At 44.3% G+C, this 21,157-nt stretch overlaps 2 protein-coding genes across 3 annotated transcripts; both read left to right on the forward strand.

Moving 5' to 3' along the window:
• The first annotated feature begins 299 nt into the window (after positions 1 to 299).
• On the forward strand, positions 300 to 6,460 carry LOC137818237 (alanine--glyoxylate aminotransferase 2 homolog 2, mitochondrial-like). Its single transcript, XM_068621527.1, has 9 exons — positions 300 to 860; positions 1,607 to 1,837; positions 2,659 to 2,829; positions 4,573 to 4,716; positions 4,895 to 5,074; positions 5,477 to 5,702; positions 5,795 to 5,908; positions 5,996 to 6,082; positions 6,173 to 6,460. Exons 1-9 carry the CDS (start codon positions 510 to 512, stop codon positions 6,214 to 6,216), a joined length of 1,548 nt encoding a protein of 515 aa, XP_068477628.1. The 5' UTR covers positions 300 to 509; the 3' UTR covers positions 6,217 to 6,460.
• A 273-nt stretch (positions 6,461 to 6,733) lies between these two features.
• On the forward strand, positions 6,734 to 10,876 carry LOC137818238 (uncharacterized). Of its 2 annotated transcripts, none has more exons than XM_068621530.1 (2): positions 6,734 to 7,871; positions 9,233 to 10,876. In XM_068621530.1, the coding sequence occupies exon 2, from the start codon at positions 9,931 to 9,933 to the stop codon at positions 10,744 to 10,746; it is 816 nt and encodes a 271-aa protein (XP_068477631.1). In that variant the 5' UTR covers positions 6,734 to 7,871; positions 9,233 to 9,930; the 3' UTR covers positions 10,747 to 10,876. The 2 variants fall into 2 exon arrangements, with proteins under 2 accessions (XP_068477631.1, XP_068477630.1); XM_068621529.1 differs by lacking the exon at positions 6,734 to 7,871 and adding an exon at positions 8,173 to 9,055.
• Positions 10,877 to 21,157: the final 10,281 nt, after the last annotated feature.

Here is a 21,157-nt window from a genome sequence, read left to right on the forward strand (position 1 = left end):
GAGAGAATCAGAAAGAGATTGAGTGAGATTATTTTTGTTGGTGGTTCTGTGACCTAACTTGAGCGTCGGAGTGCAAACGGCCGCTAGAGGCGCCGTCTGTGTGTTTTGCAGGTTGCGTTTGAAGTTCCCGGAGAAGGTTCTAAGAACATTCTTACAGATAGCACAGTTGCATAGGCGGGGTAAGGAAATGACAAAGCAATTCCTCCACGCTAGAGTTGACGACAGGATCACGTGCTATTCAATTTAGAAAAGAATACGAATATATTCCTAATCAAAATTATTTATACAATCCATTAACAATTATTTACTTAATTAATTTTAAAAAATAAGAATATTAAAACATTAATTTTCCTAAAATAAAACTTAAAGCATGAAGAGTAAAATAGACAGAAAACCATTAAGGTTGGGAATTCCAAAATGGTAATTTTCACTAGATTCAAGGGTATTATTGCCACGTCCCTAACCCAATCCTTTATCCACGTCGTTATCCTCTATTCATACTTCTATATATGATACTTCCCATTCTTCTTTCTCTTAAGTCCTTCTCTTCAGTCTTCACCTTCATTTCTCTGATCGGGTCGGGTTTTTCTCCGGATCTCATAAGCGGAAAGTCCTCCGCTTTCAAAGTGAAAATGACGTTTCCCCTTGCAGCCAGGATTTTGATGCGACGATCACCGTCACTTCACTTGCGACGTAACTTTGCTCGGGCAGCGGTGGAAGTCGAGAATGGCTCTGCCGCCCGAGAGCTTCCGCCGTTTGATTACACCCCGCTGCCGTATGCGGGGCCCACCGCCGACGAGATTCTGGCAAAGCGCAGAGAGTATCTGAGTCCTTCCATTTTGCATTCGTACAAGAACCCCGTGAGTTCGCGCAACACCCGATTATTTCCACAAAAATACCGATGTCGTTTCAAAGTTTTTACCATGCGAAGAAAACCAGTCTTTCAATTTTTATATGATTTTCAAAATAATTTTCATATATTATGGTAGTTAAGAATTTGTTTTTATTATAATAATTTTGATGAATAACATTCTCAAGAAGATGCATATTTGTATATATTATTTACTACACTTTAATTTTTATAAGTAAAATAATTTATGCGTTAATTCATCAAAAAATATGATTAAGTATATATATATATATATATATATATATCGTATTTACAAAATTTGATAAAATTATTTTTCATGTTAATTTGTAATCAATTAAAAACAATTTTACAGTAATAATACATTATCATTCGGTATATATGTGTTAATTCTCCTACTAATTTTTAAATAAACAATTATTTTTTAAAGAGTTGTAGTCATTTTTTTATTTAATAGGCTTTAATGGAGGAGTACAAATATTTAAAGTTTTTTCTTTTATTTGTGATTGAATGAATTGGTTGTAAAAATTCTTTTAGTGGATGCGGTTTTTAATCGTATAGACAAATATTTATTCGTAAAACAATAAATATGATGTGAATATTTATTTAATGCTAATCATAATTAATTAATTAATTACAATAATATTTTTAATATTCAATGAGCATAACGTAGGAATAATAAAGATTAATTTATTTAGAAATGTATAGTAGTGATAAAGCAGTGGTTTGTGGGTGCAGGTGAACATAGTGGAGGGAAAGAAACAGTACCTGTTTGATGAAAAGGGAAGAAGATACGTGGACGCCTTTGGAGGGATTGCGACAGTGTGCTGCGGGCACTGTCACCCTGATGTGGTGGAGGCCATAGTGAAACAAACCACAAAGTTGCAGCACTCCACGGTTCTCTACCTTAACCACGCCATCGCCGATTTCGCTCAGGCTTTGGCTTCTAAGCTTCCCGGTGAACTCAAGGTTAGTTCCTCTTTTCCACACTCTCTTATTCTTTCTTCCTACTTTTTCTTTATTAGCTTTATTTTTTTATTTTTTATTTTGATGGGATTGAAATTATTATGCGGATATCCACTGTATAAACAGGTTAGTTCGGCTTGATGTAACCGTTTAACAATAATTATTAAAATAAAATAAAAAATTCTAAAGAAGCAGCAATTATTACAACCATTACAACAATGAAAATAATAATTACTAAAACAGTTATTAAAAATAGTACTTCTTTATAAGAAAAATTTAAAAACTTACCATTGTAATTCGTCCCTAATAAATAAATAATGATAAAGTTATAAAATTTGGACAAATTGTGTTCGTAAAGCATCACATGTTTTTGAAGAAATCTTATTATACAAATATGATTTTAAATTCATTATGGGTTGAGAGAATCACTACAAAATTGTTGTGTACCACATTTTTACTGATGGTGGAAGTAAAAATAAAGAAATAAAGCGAACCAAAGGCTAAGGACTATTGATGAAGTTAAAAACTTTTAGAGCAGCTTCCACGTAAGCCACTATCTCAAGTATCGGCATGTTTCAATGATCTGGGTGGAATATAGTATTTTATTTTTTTAAATGTTGCTTTCTTTGTCCTCATACTAATGGGTTCATTGGATTGAGATGCCACTGGTTGCGTGGATGGCATGAGTGCTTCAGTATTGCATAATGTTTCAATATTATATATTTCTTTCAATAATTTGATAATGAGGAAATATTAATATTTTATTTTACGAGCATATTTTGATTTGAAATAATCAAACCCTTTGTCTTTTTTTATTATGCTAGGTAGTGTTTTTCACAAACTCTGGAACAGAAGCAAACGAATTGGCCATGCTGATAGCAAGGTTGTACACCGGGTGTCATGACATAATATCTGTGAGGAATGCTTATCATGGCAATGCAGCTGGGACAATGGGAGCCACAGCTCAAAGCAACTGGAAATTTAATGTAGTACAGGTACAAACAATTATTGTTTTCATTTTTAAATTTCATATAGGAATTGGTACTATTTAAACACAAAATAAAAGAAAATAACACAAGTAATGTTTATAAAAATAATGTAATACTAGGTGACTTTTCATTTTTTTTTTATCAAAATAGTATAGTTTTACTTTAGAATATATAATTTTTTATTAGGAGTATCCAGAGAGCTTCATTTTGTGTAAAGAAGTTGTAAACAAAAAAGACTTTATAAAATTCGAAATCAAAGTCATGTCAACATAAAATAATTTTGATTAAAAAATTATAAAAAGTTTATCTAGATCACAAAATTTTTATATTAAATAAAAGTAAATAATACAATTTACCTGTATGCAATTTTAATTATTTTTATTTATTATTAAAATCGTGTTACGCATATACGAATTTACCAAATCTCTTAATAATTTTTTTATTTTTTTCAGTGAAATTACAGTCAAGTTTAATGAAAAAAACGTGAATTTACATATCTTTTCTTTCATTATTTGAAAGGAACAATTTAAAGATTCACCGGGCACAAGCTCATGTAGTGATGACACGTATAGTTGAGTGGATTGTCACATTGGTAGCTAAACTCATTTTTTTAACTCAATTCTTCACTTTCAACATCACCCTGTTTTGTGTCTAGCTATAGTGGACGTGTGTCACGGATCACAGGTAGCAACATATAAAGTGTGAACCTCCAAAGTGATGTTAACATTTAAAATGGACTTTAGTACTTTACAGTGTGTTGGACTAATAATAATATGACTGAAAAATAGGTTTATAAATTGGATGACTCTTAATGTATTATCTTATGTTATTAGGTTTATCGACTCGTGTCTAATATTATACAATTTAATGATCAAGATGTTAAATTCTCAACATAAAGAATATGTTTTGAAGATATATCTTATATTACTTAATAGTATAATCAATCATGGTATTTATAAGAACTAACTTTTTTTTCATCTCACTTTTAAAATTGACTTTCATCCAAATCTGTATTTAAGAAAATGAAAACTAACATTCCATCAAACTAATAATAAAATATTTTTTAAAGTATATTAATTTTAATATTTTAAAATATATCAATCTTTTTTAATATATCAGTATATTTTAAAGATTAAAAAAAATATATATAACACAGAAAATTTGGATTTCGTTACATATTATCACAAAGTTCCATCTGCTATATGAAAGTGTGGGTCATCCCATGAACAAATAATTTGCCATACACGTGGTCTCTGATTTGGCTTTGTTTCAGTTCTTCATAACAGAGTGAACAAATAAGTATGTATCTTGTGTTCCTATCTTCGGAATTATCATATTCATTGTATACGTCAAATTATCATATTCAGGACTCTTTCAGATAAATTTGAAACTATAGATAATTTTGAAAGATTTTCTAAGGAATATCATGACCCTGGAAAAGTGCATTTCTCAATAATACGGAAGTAATGTTCTGTATTCCTTGTTAGTATCAAATTAATTACGATTGTTTTCTTTTATAGTGATAATTTTTTATATTTAATATCACAAGTTCCATTCTTAAGATTTAATTATGTTTTTAATTCTTAAATATTTTAATAAATCCGGCTTTACTCTTCTAAATTTAAAAGCATTGATTTTGAGTCCTTCAAACTTAAACAAAAATTACTGTTTTAATCCTTCAAATATATTTTAGTCACTCAAACGAAGTAATGTTTACCTTACGTGTTCTTGTGTTGGTATTGTCAACAGAGTGGTGTTCATCATGCAGTAAATCCAGACCCTTATAGAGGCATTTTCGGTTCTGATGGAGAGAAATATGCAAGAGATGTCCAAGATATCATTAACTTTTCAACTTCCGGCCATGTTTCAGCCTTCATGTTTGAAGCTATACAGGTATTAAGCCAAATGTATATAGACAGATCCAACCTTTTTGTTTATTTTTCCTTCTCTTTTCTTTCTACATATAACATCATCTTCTAATACCTTAAATAACAAGATATTATAATTTGATTTATGATTTGAAACAATTTGGGAATTAAACACACCTTCATGCTGGTCTTGTTTGTGATAGGGAGTGGGGGGTATCGTTGAACTGGCTCCTGGTTACTTGCCTGCTGTATACAATACAGTAAAAGAAGCAGGGGGACTTTTCATTGCCGATGAGGTTCAGGCTGGCTTTGGTCGCACTGGTAGCCATTTCTGGGGATTTGAGGCCCACAATGTTGTTCCTGACATAGTGACAATGGCTAAGGTAACTTTCCTAATGTTGTGTAAGATTATTATTTGTTTGGAAAAAATCTTAAAAGTATTTATAAGAGGGATTTTTTTTTTATAAATTATAATCAGTTTATGTATAAGTTAAAATTAGTTTTTTTCTGAAGAAAATAAATGCTAATATTTTTATAAAATAATTTCAACATATAAGAGATTTTTTTCCCATTTTATCTTCTTATTTATTTCTTGAATCGATATTAATTTAGAAAATTATGTAATCAGAATGTATGTGAATTTGGTTAAGTTGATTACTAATACTTTCGACAACCATATAATATACACCAAAAAGTAATCATTTATCTCATGATAGATGGCATAAACTTTTGTGATAGCATCAATTTGTTATATGTTGCCTTGTTTTTAAATTTTAATTTGGCAGGGCATTGGAAATGGCTTTCCCCTTGGTGCTGTTGTAACAACTCAAGAGATTGCAGAGGTCTTAACCCACCGGAATTACTTTAACACCTTTGGTGGGAATCCTGTTAGTACTGCTGCAGGGATGGCTGTTTTAAAAGTAATAGAGAAAGAGCAGCTTCAAAAAAATGCGTTTGTGGTTGGATCCTATTTGAAACAGAGGCTCAATACCCTAAAAGAAAAATATGAATGTAAGTAAGAAATAAGATATCAAAAACAAAAATTATCATGATTTCATTTTTTTTTCTACCAATTTTATAGCCAAACTTGGTTTCTTCTGTAGTGATTGGTGACGTGAGAGGAAGAGGCCTGATGCTAGGAGTTGAGTTTGTCACTGATCGTGAGCTTAAAACTCCAGCTAACAAAGAAACATTACATGTAATGGACCAAATGAAAGGTAAAGTCCACACCCTCTAGATATGCACTTTGGTGCTAGCTATAGTTTTCTTCTATATTACAGACTGATCATTCTGCGTTACTACAGAATCAGGGGTACTTGTTGGTAAGGGTGGTTACTATGGAAATGTCTTCAGAGTTACACCCCCCTTGTGTTTCACCAAAGAAGATGCAGGTTAGGCTCAACCTCAATTTCTCTATTTGTAAAACTACACAACATGAAACTAGTCTGTTTTTAACAGCTTGTGTATTCCACTGTTTGCAGACTTCGTAGCAGATGCAATGGACTTGACCTTGTCCAGAATGTGAGGCTTAGAAAGGATCCTAGCTTTAAGAAAACTATTATATTATATATCATAAGTGAAACGGTGTAATGTCATCTTCACAGGGGTCAAATTTACAGTGATGAAGATTAATATAGCTAAAATAGCCAACCTATCCATGATCTTATAGGATATGAATGAGCCAACAACTCGTTGTCTCTTGTGTGATGTTTGCATCTTTTTCAAATGAATGAGACAACAATTCGTTGTCCCAATTAGCTGTTGCTTTATTTTCAGGTAACTTCATGCGAATCCTGACACTAATATCGTTCGTTTCACTTGTGCCTATCATGGTTGATAGTTTCACTATATTATGCCAAAACTGATAACTTGGCCACTAGAAGTTTCTAGCAAATAACACAGCAATTTCTTTTAAAGAAAAAATTATTAATTTCGTTTTCTTTATTAAGTATGTCTCTGCCCCCACGACATGTTGTTCGTTGTAATTTAAGAAAACTATTTATATAAAGAACTCTCCAATAGTGATCCTGCCTGTTGACCAGAACGCTGGAAACTGCCTCGTCAAAGGATCGACGTGTGCACCGCTTCACACCTCCGTTCCTCTTCGAGATCCACCTCAAGAACTTGCAAAGAAACAGAGCGGCGCCGCTGCGGCCGATCGCACTCCAACGCCCAAGTCAGTGACCGAATCTCCAAATACTAAGAGAACAAGAACCGTGCAAATCCTCTCTCACAGTCAGCTCTATAACTCGCAAGCGTAAAGAGTATAATCTGAACGTGCGTACCTTAGAAAGTTCGTTGAGAACTCTTATATACCTGGTTACTTTCTCTCTCCTGGCAGTTACAGACTTGGACACGTGGCTCGTATCCAACTGTACACGTGCCATCATCTGGAGCCTCCTTGACTTGGGCGCTGCTTCTACTCTTGTTTCACTAAGTTACCCATGCGTGGTACTACCCAGTACATAGCCAACTTGGGAGTGCGATCTCTACTGGAACTGGCGAGTTAGGGTGCCTTCATACACCTTCCCTGTGGTCTCGCCGGCCGCCTTCATAATCTGCTTCTCCTTCATCTTCGGCGATGTGCTTTCTCTGGCGATCTCCAACCACTTGGTCGCCTGAGTTTTCATCTGGCGACTTCATCTTTAACCCGGTGATCGCCTATTCTGGTATGCTGGAGATCGGAACACGCCAACTTAATAACTGGCGACTTCACGAGCCCCCCGACTTCCTTCCCTTCTGCCAACCTGGCGCCTTGCCAACACGCCTATACTGTAGCAGGATGCCACGTCATCACTCCCGACTACCAGGGCGGTACACAAGCCCCCCAGTCTTAAGCGAAGACTTGTCTAGCGAAAAGACTGAGAGAGTCACGTCAACACCGGTCTACGTGGCACTGACGCAGAATTCCAAGCGGTTGTACTTTCTGCTGCTCTGACGCTCCACCAAACCCCTCGTCCATCACTCGACACGTGGCTTCATCAACGGTTACCTTCAGTTATCGTTTGCGCTTCCCAAACCCATTTTCGAAAAAACTCTTAAACCCATTTTCACTCAACACTGTTCCATCACTTTCCCTCGCATTCACGAACGCTCTAACCTTCTTCTGCAAAAAACTCTCAGCGCTCTTCAACATTCTGAATCACCATCAACCTTCATCGTCTTCCTGATCATCAAAAGGTACCTACTTTCCTTCTTCTGCTGGTCTTTCTTGCATTTTAACCGATTCGCATCATCCTGTAACTGCCTGGTGCATACGCTGTGGGTTGCTTTTTCCATTTCTCCTTCTACGTAACTTAGGTCTTCGTTAATCATCGCAACGAACCTACGTTCGTTCGTTTTTCACCTTCCTTCCATGATCGAGTCAGCCTTTGTAACCCCTGATCATTTTTCCTTTTCTTCTTCCTTTGCAGCTGCAACAATGACTCGCACAAAGATCACCCCGAATCCTCCTCCTTCATCAAGAAACCCCCCTTCTCAAGCACACGACCCACCACGAGTTCGTGGCGCTTCATCTTCCCAGGCTGAGAGGCCTGCGTCTTCCCGTCCTAACCTGGCCCAGGCGACTCCACCTATCGCCGGAGGAGCCCCCGTTCCCTCGCCAGACTTCAAAACCTTGTATCCCTGGGCCAACTCGACCCTTCTGAGGGAGACATCTTCTGTGAACACTGCGGGAGCAGTTTTGCGGTTGACTAAGGGGGATGAGCCCAACCAATCGTTTCACAAGGAGCACGATGAGAAAATGATAGTGCTACCTTGCTCCCCCGATCTGCCCGTCTGTGTTGATGACAAAGTGAGTGCTGACGGGCCCTTCTGCTTCGTCTACACAACACTATTCAAGAAGGTGAAACTGAAGTTTCCCTTCACCCGATTCGAGAGGGAACTCCTTACCGAGCTCAACATTGCCGCCGCCCAGCTTCACCGCAACAGCTAGGCGTTTGTTCGAGCTTTCCAAGTGATGTGCGACCACCTGGGGCTGCCCGCATCCGTGGACGTATTTTTATTTCTCTTCGAAGCCAAGCACCCAGGAGACCGCCTGTGGGTTAGCTTGAACGCGATTGCTGGAAGGTCCATCTTTGCTATCTTCCAGCAATCCTATAAAGATTGGAAAGGGAAATTCGTCCAAGTGCGCCCTAACGACAAGGACGCCTCCCTACTCGACGGCTTCCCTTTGTACTGGGTGGACAAGGGGAAGAAAGAGTCCAAGAGCTGCTTCAGGAGACCCAGAAGTCCTGACAGCATGGGAGCGTTGGACCGAGATCTCTGCCTTTTCTGGAAAAGGGTCGCGGATGCCAACATCACCTTCCTTACCACCACCCTGATCTGCTTCGAATTCTACGAGGACCAACTCGAAATTCGAATAGGTTAGAACATTCACTGTTGTTTTAATACTGCTTCTATTTGACTGTTTCTGGGCGTCTTGTGCGTTATGCGCAAGACTTTGGTTTTATTTTTCCTGCACCGATTATCTGCTATGCTGCATACTGCCTTGTGCACTTATTTTCTCCTTGAGTTAACCCATGCATTTTCGTTTCATGCAGATAAAATGTTGGGCAAAGGTATGCTTGCTGAACTGAGGGCGCTCGCCCGAACCCACGGGTTGGCGACGGGTTCTCAAACGGTGCCCAACTCGGTGGTGGAGACAGCCATCGTCCACGGGCGATCGCCACCTAAGGAACCTGCCCAACGCAAGAAACTGGTCCTCAAGAGGCCCAAGAGGAAGGCTCCCCAGATAGTCCAAGAGGATGAGGAAGAAGATGACGAGGTCACTGAGGATGGCCTCGTTACAAAGAGGAAGAGGGTGGCACCTTCTTCACCACCTGCACCACCCCCTCTTCCCTCGTCAACGCCACCATCCACACCTGCTCCTCCTCCATCATCGCCACCTACACAAGCTCCTGTTTCACCAGTCCAAGCTATCCCGCTAGCCATTGCGCTGCCTGCGGTTGAGGCCCAAGAGCCAAACTTCATGGAGGACCCCCCGAGCGCCTCCACGCCACATGTATCAGCGGGAGGGGGTCCCCCTTCAAATGCCTCAGCCGCAGAGGTTGCTCCAATCGGGGATGAGGTCGCTCATACCTCACCGATTCTGATCACCGAATCCCCGATTCCGTCACCACGCCAACAAGCGCCCACTGAAGAACCTGCTAAGGAAGGTGGCGACGAGAACCCACAATAGGCCCCCACAGCGCCTCTGGTGCCTCTTCAAGCAGCAAACCTCCCCCTTGAGGTCACGAGGATGTGGGAGCCTCTATCTGCTAAACTAAAGACGATAGCAGAAGACATCCCAGCCATCATCACCAGAGTTGTGGAAAGCTCTACTAGGAGGCTCCAAGACGACCTCTTCAACCTCAAGACCGAGAACAGCACCATGAGGGTTGAGGTGGAGAAGTTGTCTTTCAACTTGACGCTGGCGGAGATTGAACACTCCCGAGTGGAGGACGCAATGAGCACCGAGCTCAGGTTGGCGCGCAAAGAGGCCACTGATCTCCGCCACAAAGTGCAACAGCTTGCTCAAGAAAAGATCGAACTAGAGAGCAAGATTGTGCCTTACCGCGTCAGGGTGGCTGACCTAGAGGCTCTCATGAAGGCCGACGCCGTCAAGGTGCAAAAACTAGAGAAAAGGTCAGTCGACCGAGAGACCCTCCTTGGGCAGGTGGAAAAGGCAAGGGACGACGCCATAGCTGATCTCGCCAAAGCCAACGAAGAGAAGGGAAAAGTAGCTGCTGAATTGGCCCAAGTGCAAGCGGAATCCAAGAAGGTTGCTGAAGACCTTCTCCAGGCTCAAGAGACCAATGAACAACTCAAGAAACAGGTTGAAGAGCTGGAGCAACAGAATAAGGAGCTGAAAGAGCAAACTGAAGATCTCAAGAAGCGGATTGAGGAACTTCAGAAGCAAATTGAAGAACTCAAGCTAAACTCTGCTCAAATTCTGGCCGCTGGATTCGAAGCTGCACGAGAACAATTTGCCTGCTTGTTCCCCGACCTAGATCTCAGCATGGTGTCGCTGGATAATGAAGTGGTGGATGGAAAAGTGGTGCCCGCCGAAGACTGAACAATTTAATTCATCCATCGCTTTCATACTCTCCCTTGCATTATAACTTGTAATAAACTTTATGTCCTTTCGTATATATGTTTTGAACTGTTATTCACTGTTAATGACAAAGTCTACGTTTTTCCTCTTATGTTTTCCTTAATCGCTTCAACTTTCCTGGCTTGTTTTACTTTCAACGAAATATCTCAGTAATCTCGTAGGCACGACCTTGTACTTGGCTGTTTCGAACCATCTCAATTTCGAATAATAACCACATTTATCGACTCGTAACTTAAGGCAATAACCCTTAGCGTAAAATGATACCTTAAGCAACAAACTTTGACTCAGCTACTGGCTTAAACACTGCTTCACCCGATCTGCTCCATCAAAACGGGTCTTTTAACTTTTTCGCCACTGTTTGAACTTTTCCTGGTCACCAGAAACTCTTGGCGATCAGCTTCTTTCTGGCTTCACGCCTTGGCCATTGCTCTTTGATCTGGGGGTAGAGATGCCTTTCGGATCCTTCTCTGCCTCCTTGTGCTTCAGAGCAAGAGACCGGGTGGCTAAGCGTTCTCTTCGAACCTACCTTAGCCACCCTCAGAACTTCTTCCACCCTCTACACCGTACCTGAACTCGCTCGAGACGAGAAGGATTTTATCTTGCCTGAACTCGCTCATAGGCGAGAAGGTCTTTAAATCATGCCTCTACATTGCCCCAGGGGTTACATCTTCTCGCCCCCAGAAACACTGAGGACTTTTACTTGCCTCTACATTGCCCCAGGGGTTACATCTTCTCGCCCCCAGAAACACTGAGGACTTTTACTTGCCTCTACATTGCCCCAAGGGTTACATCTTCTCGCCCCCAGAAACACTGAGGACTTTTACTTGCCTCTACATTGCCCCAAGGGTTACATCTTCTCGCCCCCAGAAACACTGAGGACTTTTCGCTCTTTCTCGCCTGCACTCGCTCGACGGCGAGGAGGTCTTTTACATGCCTCGGGACGCGCGCGGGCGTTGAGGTCTTTTAACTGGTGCCTCCGATCGCCGAAAGACGATGAGGACTTAAAAATTTTAACTGATGCCTCCAATCGCCGAAAAACGATGAGGACTTAAAACTTTAACTGATGCCTCCAATCGCCGAAAAACGATGAGGACTTAAAAACTTTTACTGATGCCTCCAATCGCCGAAAAACGATGAGGACTTAAAAACTTTTTAGAAAGCATGCAATATGCCTTTACTCGCCTTAAGTCACGTATAAGTGACAAGGTCTTTCTTCAAAACTTTTTGGAAAACAGCAAGCATGCAATCTGAAAACGCCTTATACTTCGTAAACTCTTCTTTTATTGGGTGGCCTCATTAAAAACCCTCCTCAGGGAAAAAAGAGTGCCCCCTTCAAACTGTTTTATCAGAAACATCGTAAAATAACTTTTGTGTTCGTCTTTACTTACAAGCTCTTAACTATAATACAACTTCAGGTGCGTGGCGTTCCAAGTGCGAGGGATCGCCCCCCCTTCCAGTGTCTCTAAGCGGTAGGCGTCGTTCCCGAGCGCCTCGGTTATTCTGAACGGTCCCGTCCACTTAGGCGACAGCTTATTCTCCATCTCGTACTGGTGGGCTTTTCTCATCACCAGGTCGCCTTCTCTAAACTCCCTTGGCATCACCTTCGAGTTGTACCTTCGTTCAATCTTTCTCTTCACCACCTCAGCTTTCAGTCTCGCCTCTTCCCTGACCTCGTCCAGTAGATCCAGGTTCAGCCTTCTCTCTTCATTCGAGTCTTCCTCTACAAAGTTCTGGAATCTCGGCGAGCTCTCCTGGATCTCTACTGGAATCATCGCATCACACCCATAGACCAAACTGAACGGGGTCTCATGGGTTCCTGACTGCTCGGTGGTGTGGTACGCCCAGACTATACGGGGCACCTCCTCAGCCCAGCTTCCGTTGGCTTTTTCTAGCCTTCTCTTCAAACCTCTCAACAACACCCGATTAGCTGACTCCACCTGGCCATTTGTCTGAGGGTGCTCGACGGATGCAAACACTTGTTGAATTCCCACCCCTTCGCAGAGCTTCTTCAACAGGTGGCTTGCAAACTGAGTCCCATTATCCGACACCAGGCGTTTAGGCACTCCAAACCGGCACACGATGTTCTTCCACACAAAACCTTCGATCTTGTGTGCGGTGATCTGGGCCATTGGTTCTGCTTCGATCCACTTGGTGAAATATTCAATCGCCACCACCAAGTACTTCATCTGCCTGATCGCCAGCGGGAAAGGTCCCAGGATGTCGATTCCCCAGGTATGAAACGGCCAAGGGCTATAAATCGACTTCAACTCCTCGGGAGGCGCCTTATGCCAATCGGCGTGCTGCTAGCATTGTTTGCAACATTGGGCATACTTCTTGCAATCTTCTCTCATGGATGGCCAGTAGTATCCTGCACGGAGAGTCCTCGCGGCCAGAGCTCGACCCCCGACGTGGCTTCCGCATATACCTTCGTGGAGTTCCGCCATGATTCTCGTGCACTTCTCGCCATGTATACATTCCAGGAGCGGGTGAGTGAACCCAAACCTGTACAGATTGCCATCAATCAGGGTGTACTTGCTAGAATTCTTCTTTACCTTCCTAGCCTCTGTCGGATCCAGCGGGAGCAGGCCATCCGCCAGGCACCGCTTGTACTGTGTTATCCAAGTGTCTGGCTCATGGGTAGCGCAGACCTGCATCACGTTCACCTTCTCTTCCCGGCAAGCTCTAATTCTCGGCGATCTCAGAGTTTCTTGTGTCAGGGATTTATGGCTTCTCGCTGTTTTCTCCGTCGACTTGCTTATCTGAAGGACCAGGTGATCTGCCACAAATGCTCTCGGCGTCTTCAGAGTTTCTTGAATCACCGTCCTCTGCCTACCCCCCTTGCCTGAACTGGCGAGCTTAGCCAGCAAGTCAGCTCGGGCATTCTGCTCTCTGGGAACATGCACTACTTCAAAGGAGGCAAAATAACTCTTCAACTCCTGCACATATTCCAGATAGGCCGCCATTTGTGGATCTTTAGCCTGGAACTCGCCTGTTACTTGCCCTGTGACTAGCAGCGAGTCACTCTTAGCCATCAGCACCCTAGCTCCCATCTCCTTGGCCAGCAAAATTCCGGCGATCAGCGCCTCATACTCTGCTTGATTGTTACTGGCTTTGAAGGCGAATCTCAAAGATTGCTCGATCAGCACGCCATTGGGCCCTTCTAAAATGACCCCAGCACCGCTACCCTGCTGGTTCGACGATCCATCAACCGAGAGTACCCAACGGAAGTCGTCCTCCTCAATTCGTGTCGCCTCAGACGAGAGCTCGACCACGAAATCTGCAAAGATTTGCCCCTTGATCGGGCCTCGGGGCTCATATTTGATATCAAACTCTGACAATTCTACTGCCCACTTCACCATCCTTCCTGCAATGTCAGGCTTCTTCAAGACCTTCTGGATGGGCAGGTCAGTCATCACCAGTATTGTGAAGCTATGGAAGTAGTGGCGCAACCTCCTCGCCGAAAATACCACAGCCAGCGCAGCCTTCTCCAGGGCCTGATATCACGTTTCGGGGCCCTGCAACACCTTGCTCACAAAATAGATAGGCTTCTGAGCCTGATCTTGATCCTGGGCGAGCACCGCACTCACCGCCCTCTCAGTTACAGCAAAATACAACCTGAGAGGGGTTCCCACCAGCGGTTTGCACAGAACCGGCGGGCTCGCCAGATACTCCTTCAGCTTGGCGAAAGCTTCCTCGCACTCTTTCTTCCACACAAACTTATTGTTGCGCCTCAAGCACTGAAAATAGGGATGGCCCTTTTCTCCGCTAGCGGACACGAAGCGGGACAGGGCTGCCATCCGACCTGTTAGCTGCTAAACCTCCTTCACCGTAGCTGGGCTCCTCATCGCCAAGATGGCGGCACACTTATCAGGGTTGGCCTCTATGCCTCTTTCAGTCAAGAGGAAACCCAAAAACTTCGCAGCCTCCACGCCGAAAATACATTTCTCTGGATTCAGATTCAATCTGAACTTGGCGATCGTCGTGAACAATTCTTCCAAGTCGGCAACGTGCTTGCTCTTTTCCGGCGAGGTCACGACCATGTCATCGACGTACGCTTGCACGTTCCTTCCCAGCATCGGTGCAAGTACTCGATCCATCAGCCTCTGGTACGTGGCCCCCGCGTTCTTCAGCCCAAACGGCATCACCTTGTAGCAATAGCACGACCTCTCCGTCATGAAGGCTGTCTTCTCTTCATCCATGGGATGCATCTTGATCTGATTATACCCCGAGAAGGCATCCAGGAAACTCAACAGCTTACACCCCGCAGCACTATCCACCAGGGCGTCTATGCTCGGTAAAGGATATGAATCCTTTGGGCAAGCTTTGTTCAGGTAAGTGAAATCGACGCACATGCGCCATTTCCCGTTACTCTTCTTCACCAGCACGACATTCGCCAGCCATTCAGGGTACTGGACTTCCCTGATGTGGCCTGCAGCAAGGAGCTTCTGTGTTTCTTCTCTAATCGCCTGCCTCCTTTCTTCGTTGAACTTTCTTCTTCTTTGTCGCACTGGCCTCACCAAGCTGTCCATCGCCAGACGATGGCACAGGAAGTCGGGATCAATCCCGGGCATGTCCGAAGCGGACCATGCAAACGCGTCCAGATGCCGCTCAATCACCTTGGCGATCTGGTCCTGGAGCTCGACCTCCAGAGATCTTCCCAGCTTGAAGATTTTTCCCCCAATCTCTTTCTCGAGCCACTGCTCGACAGGTTTTGGCCTGGATTCTCGGGGGATCACCGCCCTGGCGATTCCCTGATCTCTCGCTTCCTCAGGGCGATTCCGCGCCTCTTCCTCCTCCAGACCAGCGTTTCCCTCCACTAGCTTAGCGTCCACCATCTCCGCGTCCCTTCCGGCGGCCTCGTCCGCTACCGTCGATCTGGGCTTCACACCGGGAGGTGGGGTGGTTGTTACATAACTCACTGATCTCTTGTTTTTCAGGCTATTCTCATAGCACTTTTTCGCTTCTTTCTGATCAGACTTGATCGTGGTCACCACCCCCTCCACAGACGGCAACTTTACCTTCATGTGCCGAGTCGACGGAATGGCGCCTATCCTGTTAAGCGTGGGCCTTCCCAACAGGATGTTATATGCTGAAGGAGCGTTTACGATGAGGTACTTGATTCTCTCCGTCCTCGAACCAGCCTCATCTGTAAACGTGGTTCTCAGCTCAATATACCCCCTGACCTCCACCTGGTCACCAGCGAACCCATATAGGCACCCTCCATAGGGCATTAGCTGGTCAAGGGGTAACTCCAGCTGCGTGAAAGTCGGCCAGAACATCACGTCTGCCGAACTTCCTTGGTCCACCAGAACTCTGTGGACCTTCCTTCCCGCCGTAACCAACGAAATGACTATGGGATCGTTGTCATGAGGCACAACGTCCCGAAGATCCTGCTTGGTGAACGTAATGTCCACTTCCGGCGAGTGATCTTCAAACATATCCACTGTCATCACCGACCGCGCGTACTTCTTCCTCTGCGATGCGGTGCATCCACCACCTGAGAAGCCTCCTGCGATGGTGTGGATTTCCCCGTGGATAGGCATTTCGTGTTGCTGGGCTTCTCCACCTGCTGGCTGGGAACTCGACGCTCCCCCCGTCCTCCTATCCAGCAGATAGTCATTTAGGAACCCGCTTTTAACCAGATCATCGAGCTGATACCCTAAGGACAAACACGAGTCCAAAGTGTGGCCAAAGCCCTGGTGAAACTCACACCAGGCGTCTGGCTTTGGTCCCAGCACCTTGTCGCCCACCTTCTCAGGCGCTTTCAACCTGGCAGATATGTTGGGAATGGCGATCAGGTCCGCTAATCCCATAACAAACTTGTGCTTAGGCGGGCGATTGTATTCCTGGCGTGCTGGTTGCTGGCGCCCCTGGCTCCTCCCCTTGTTCCTCCTATCGTAAGGATGGCGAGTCCTCTGGTCCTTCCTGGCCGCCGCCGCTGTTTCCAGCACCCTTTGCGGCTGGATTCTGGTCTGGGCGCGTGGCCTAGCGGGAGCCACGCTCCCCCTCTTCTCAGCGACCTCACTTTCGTCGGCGATGTGAGCCACCGCAAGTCGCCTAACTTCAGCAAACGTTGCAGGGTGAGCCCTGATCAAGGCCTCGCAGAATGGTCCCGGCAGCACGCCCTTCTTGAATGCATAGACCAGCATTTCTTCATCTTTGGCCGGCGATCTGACCATCTGCGCTCCAAAGCGATTCAGGTAGTCTCTGAGGGACTCTCCCTGGTACTGCCTTATATCAAACAAATCATAAGACACCCTGGGGGTGCCTTGTTCACGATGTATTGCTCGACGAAAACCTTCGAAAACTGCTGGAAACTGGTTATGTGACCGTTAGGTAGGCTCACAAACCACTCCAACGCCGTTCCCTGGAGCGTGCTTACAAACATCTTGCAATACACGGCGTCTGACCCTCCCGACAGCATCATCTGCGTATGGAACGTGGTCAGATGGGCCTCTGGATCCTCCACGCCGGTAAAGACAGCCTTGACAGGGACCACGCTCGTAGGAAAGGGCGTGTCAGTAATCGCCTGAACAAAAGGCATAGGGAAAACGCGAGGTGGCGATGACGGCGCCACCTCTTCAGCAGAAGAACGCCCTTGCTGCTCCTGAAGAGCTTGACGCAACTCCTCAGTCACCTTGATGAGCTCCTCATTCCTGGCGCGAGAGGCGACCAGGTCCTCATGCATTCTCGCCTGCTCTATGCGTGAGGCTTCCACAGTTGCCTGCAACGAACGCATCATCTCTGCCATCTGCGCCATGGTCATGGCAGCGGCGCCTTCGGCAGCGACGGGCGCAACTGGACTTGAGCGATTGCTTCTCATTTTTCTCATGAAACTCAGCGAATCACAGAATGCAGCGAACAACACTTACTTTAGCTACGATTGAGTCAGCGATCAATCGGAAAAACTGTGCGAAACTCCGGGAGAAAACCCAAGAACACCGTAAACCTTCAAAGGAACTTGCAACTTCACCAGCAACCACTGCTCTTCTCGCGGACAACCGAACGGACGAAAGAACTCAACTCCTCCGAACAAATCGCGCGAAAATAGCAGGAAAACCTCACTTCACCGATCGAAAACCCAAGCGAACGGTGTAAAACGCGAATTCACCGAACAAATTTCAAGCAAACAGCGAACGATGGTTGCACCAGCACACAACCACGCAGAAAACTTCGAAAACCTCCAAGAACTCACGCTGTGGATGGGAGCAAGTTTTACACGGCCCCACGGTGGGCGCCTGATGATCCTTCCTGTTGACCAGAACGCTGGAAACTGCCTCGTCAAAGGATCGACGTGTGCATCGCTTCACACCTCCGTTCCTCTTCGAGATCCACCTCAAGAACCTGCAAAGAAACAGAGCGGCGCCGCTGCGGCCGATCGCACTCCAACGCCCAAGTCAGTGACCGAATCTCCAAATACTAAGAGAACAAGAACCGTGCAAATCCTCTCTCACAGTCAGCTCTATAACTCGCAAGCGTAAAGAGTATAATCTGAACGTGCGTACCTTAGAAAGTTCGTTGAGAACTCTTATATACCTGGTTACTTTCTCTCTCCTGGCAGTTACAGACTTGGACACGTGGCTCGTATCCAACTGTACACGTGCCATCATCTGGAGCCTCCTTGACTTGGGCGCTGCTTCTACTCTTGTTTCACTAAGTTACCCATGCGTGGTACTACCCAGTAATAGCCAACTTGGGAGTGCGATCTCTACTGGAACTGGCGAGTTAGGGTGCCTTCATACACCTTCCCTGTGGTCTCGCCGGCCGCCTTCATAATCTGCTTCTCCTTCATCGTCGGCGATGTGCTTTCTCTGGCGATCTCCAACCGCTTGGTCGCCTGAGTTTTCATCTGGCGACTTCATCTTTAACCCAGTGATCGCCTATTCTGGTATGCTGGAGATCGGAACACGCCAACTTAATAATTGGCGACTTCACGAGCCCCCCGACTTCCTTCCCTTCAGCCAACCTGGCGCCTTGCCAACACGCCTATACTGTAGCAGGATGCCACGTCATCACTCCCGACTACCAGGGCGGTACAAATAGGAACTTATATTTTTAAAAGAAAAATTATACGTTTGAGAACTAAAGAGTTGTATATATTTTTAATGTTTCAATTTAAAAAAAATATATAATAAAAAGTAAATTTATAATTAAATGATGTAAAATATGATTAAAATAATAATATTAAAAGTTGGAAGGTGAGTGATTTTCAATGTATGATGATTTTTTTTTAAAATTCATATTAAAATAATATTGTTAGTGATAAGAAACTCTTTTAAGAAATTCTCATTAGAGTTGGTCGGTCTTTGGTCTGGGTGTTGTAAAATATGGAGGCGGAATGTTCTACTCTTATAATGTCATTCCAACTTTGTTAGAATTATAGATTTTTTTTTTATAAAAACTTAATATGTCATCAATATATGAGAAAAATACTCAAATTTCTAAGAGACTTAATATTCCCTACAAAAAATAAATATGTCATCAACATATAAAATACAAGAGGGAGTGAGATAACCTTACGGACTAGCCATATGTAATTTTTTTTTATCATTCACAAGCTTAGAGATACCTCTACTAAGAACTTCCTCTGTCAGAAAGAAAAGTAAAGGAGACAAAGGATCACATTGTCTGACACCTATGCTGTAAGGAAAAAAACCCACCAAACTGCCATTTATTATGATAGAAAGTATAGCTGAACGGAGAATTGTAGTAATCCAACTGACAAACGAGAGGTGAAAACCAAAGCGTGTCAAAACTAATAATAAGAACTTCCAACTGAGAGTGTCAAAGGCTTTATGAATATCAACTTTGTAAGCCACATTACCTCCTCTATCCTTTTTTGAAAGCATGTTAATAGCTTTAGAAGCAATACCAATGCAATCCTGAATTTCTCTACCCTGCACAAACCCATATTGATTAGGATAAATGATTCTAGCAGTCATAAATGCAAGTCTATCCTCTAGTATCTTGGAAATAATCTTAAATTTGAAATTAACAATAACAATTGGCTTGTAATCTTTAATGGAATCAACACCCTGAATCTTAGGAATAAGAGATACCACATTACTGTTCATTCCAAGGAGAACCCAGTTTTGTTTAAAAAACTGTTGAACAACATTGCAAACATCTGTCCTAATAATGTTCCAGCAAGAATGATAGAAAACACCACCAAAACCATCAAGACCAGAAGCATTATTACCTTTAAGATTGAAAACAACAGTCTTGATTTACAAAAAGTCAAGATATTTAATTGATCCGGTCGGTCATCGGTAGTCGGTGACGTCATCAACAGATAGCCACGTGGACCGTTCTTAGTGGGACACGTGGGCCAGGGAAGCTGATGTGTCTTGGAGAGGGTCACCGGGGGGGTGATCGGTGATCAGGTGGTGATCGGTGGTCAGAAAGGATGCGAGGAGGCCTTCGTCAAGCTGAAGGAATATATGGCGAGCCCACCAATTTTGTGCAAGCCACAGATGGGCACCCCTCTCCGTCTGTACTTTTTTGTGACAGAGAGGGCGGTAAGTTCGGTGTTGGTCCAAGAATAGAGCCAGGCTCAGAGACCTATTTATTTCGCGAGTAAGGTGCTGCAGGGCCCTGAAATAAGGTATCAGGCCCTGGAGAAGGCGGCTCTGGCGTTGGTGTTCTCGGCGAGGAGGCTCCGCCACTACTTTAACAACTTCACGGTGGTGGTGATGACCGATCTGCCTATCCAGAAGGTGCTGAAGAAGCCAGATGTAGCTGGGAGAATGGTGAAGTGGGCCGTAGAGCTGTCTGAGTTTGATATCAGATACGAGCCCCGAGGACCGATCAAGGGGCAGGTGTTCGCGGACTTCGTCGTAGAGCTGTCGTCGGGCGTTACACCTTCGAAGGGCTTGGATTTTCGCTGGGTCTTATCAATGGATGGTTCCTCCAATCAACAGGGGAGTGGCGCTGGAGTAATCCTGGAAGGCCCAAACAGAGTGCTGATCGAGCAGTCTCTGCGCTTCGCCTTCAAGGCCAGCAACAACCAGGCGGAGTACGAGGCCTTGATCGCCGGTATGTTGCTGGCGAGAGAGATGGGAGTAAGGAGTTTGATGGCCAAAACCGACTCTCTGTTTGTCATCGGGCAGGTAACAAGAGAGTTCCAGGCCAAAGACCCTCAGATGGCTGCATACCTCGAGTATGTGCACACCCTGAAGACATCCTTTGCAAAGTTCGAATTGGTCCATGTGCCGAGAGAGCAGAATGCCAGAGCTGACTTGCTCGCCAAGCTAGCCAGCTCAGGCAAGGGGGGAAGGCAGAGGACTGTCATCCAAGAGACCCTGAAGGTCCCTCGCGTGTTCGTGACGGACAACCAGGTACTTCAAGTGTACAAGTCAAGGGAGCGTATAAC

This window comes from Phaseolus vulgaris, chromosome 10, assembly GCF_000499845.2.
Source record: "Phaseolus vulgaris cultivar G19833 chromosome 10, P. vulgaris v2.0, whole genome shotgun sequence".
NCBI classification, from domain to species: Eukaryota; Viridiplantae; Streptophyta; class Magnoliopsida; order Fabales; family Fabaceae; genus Phaseolus; species Phaseolus vulgaris.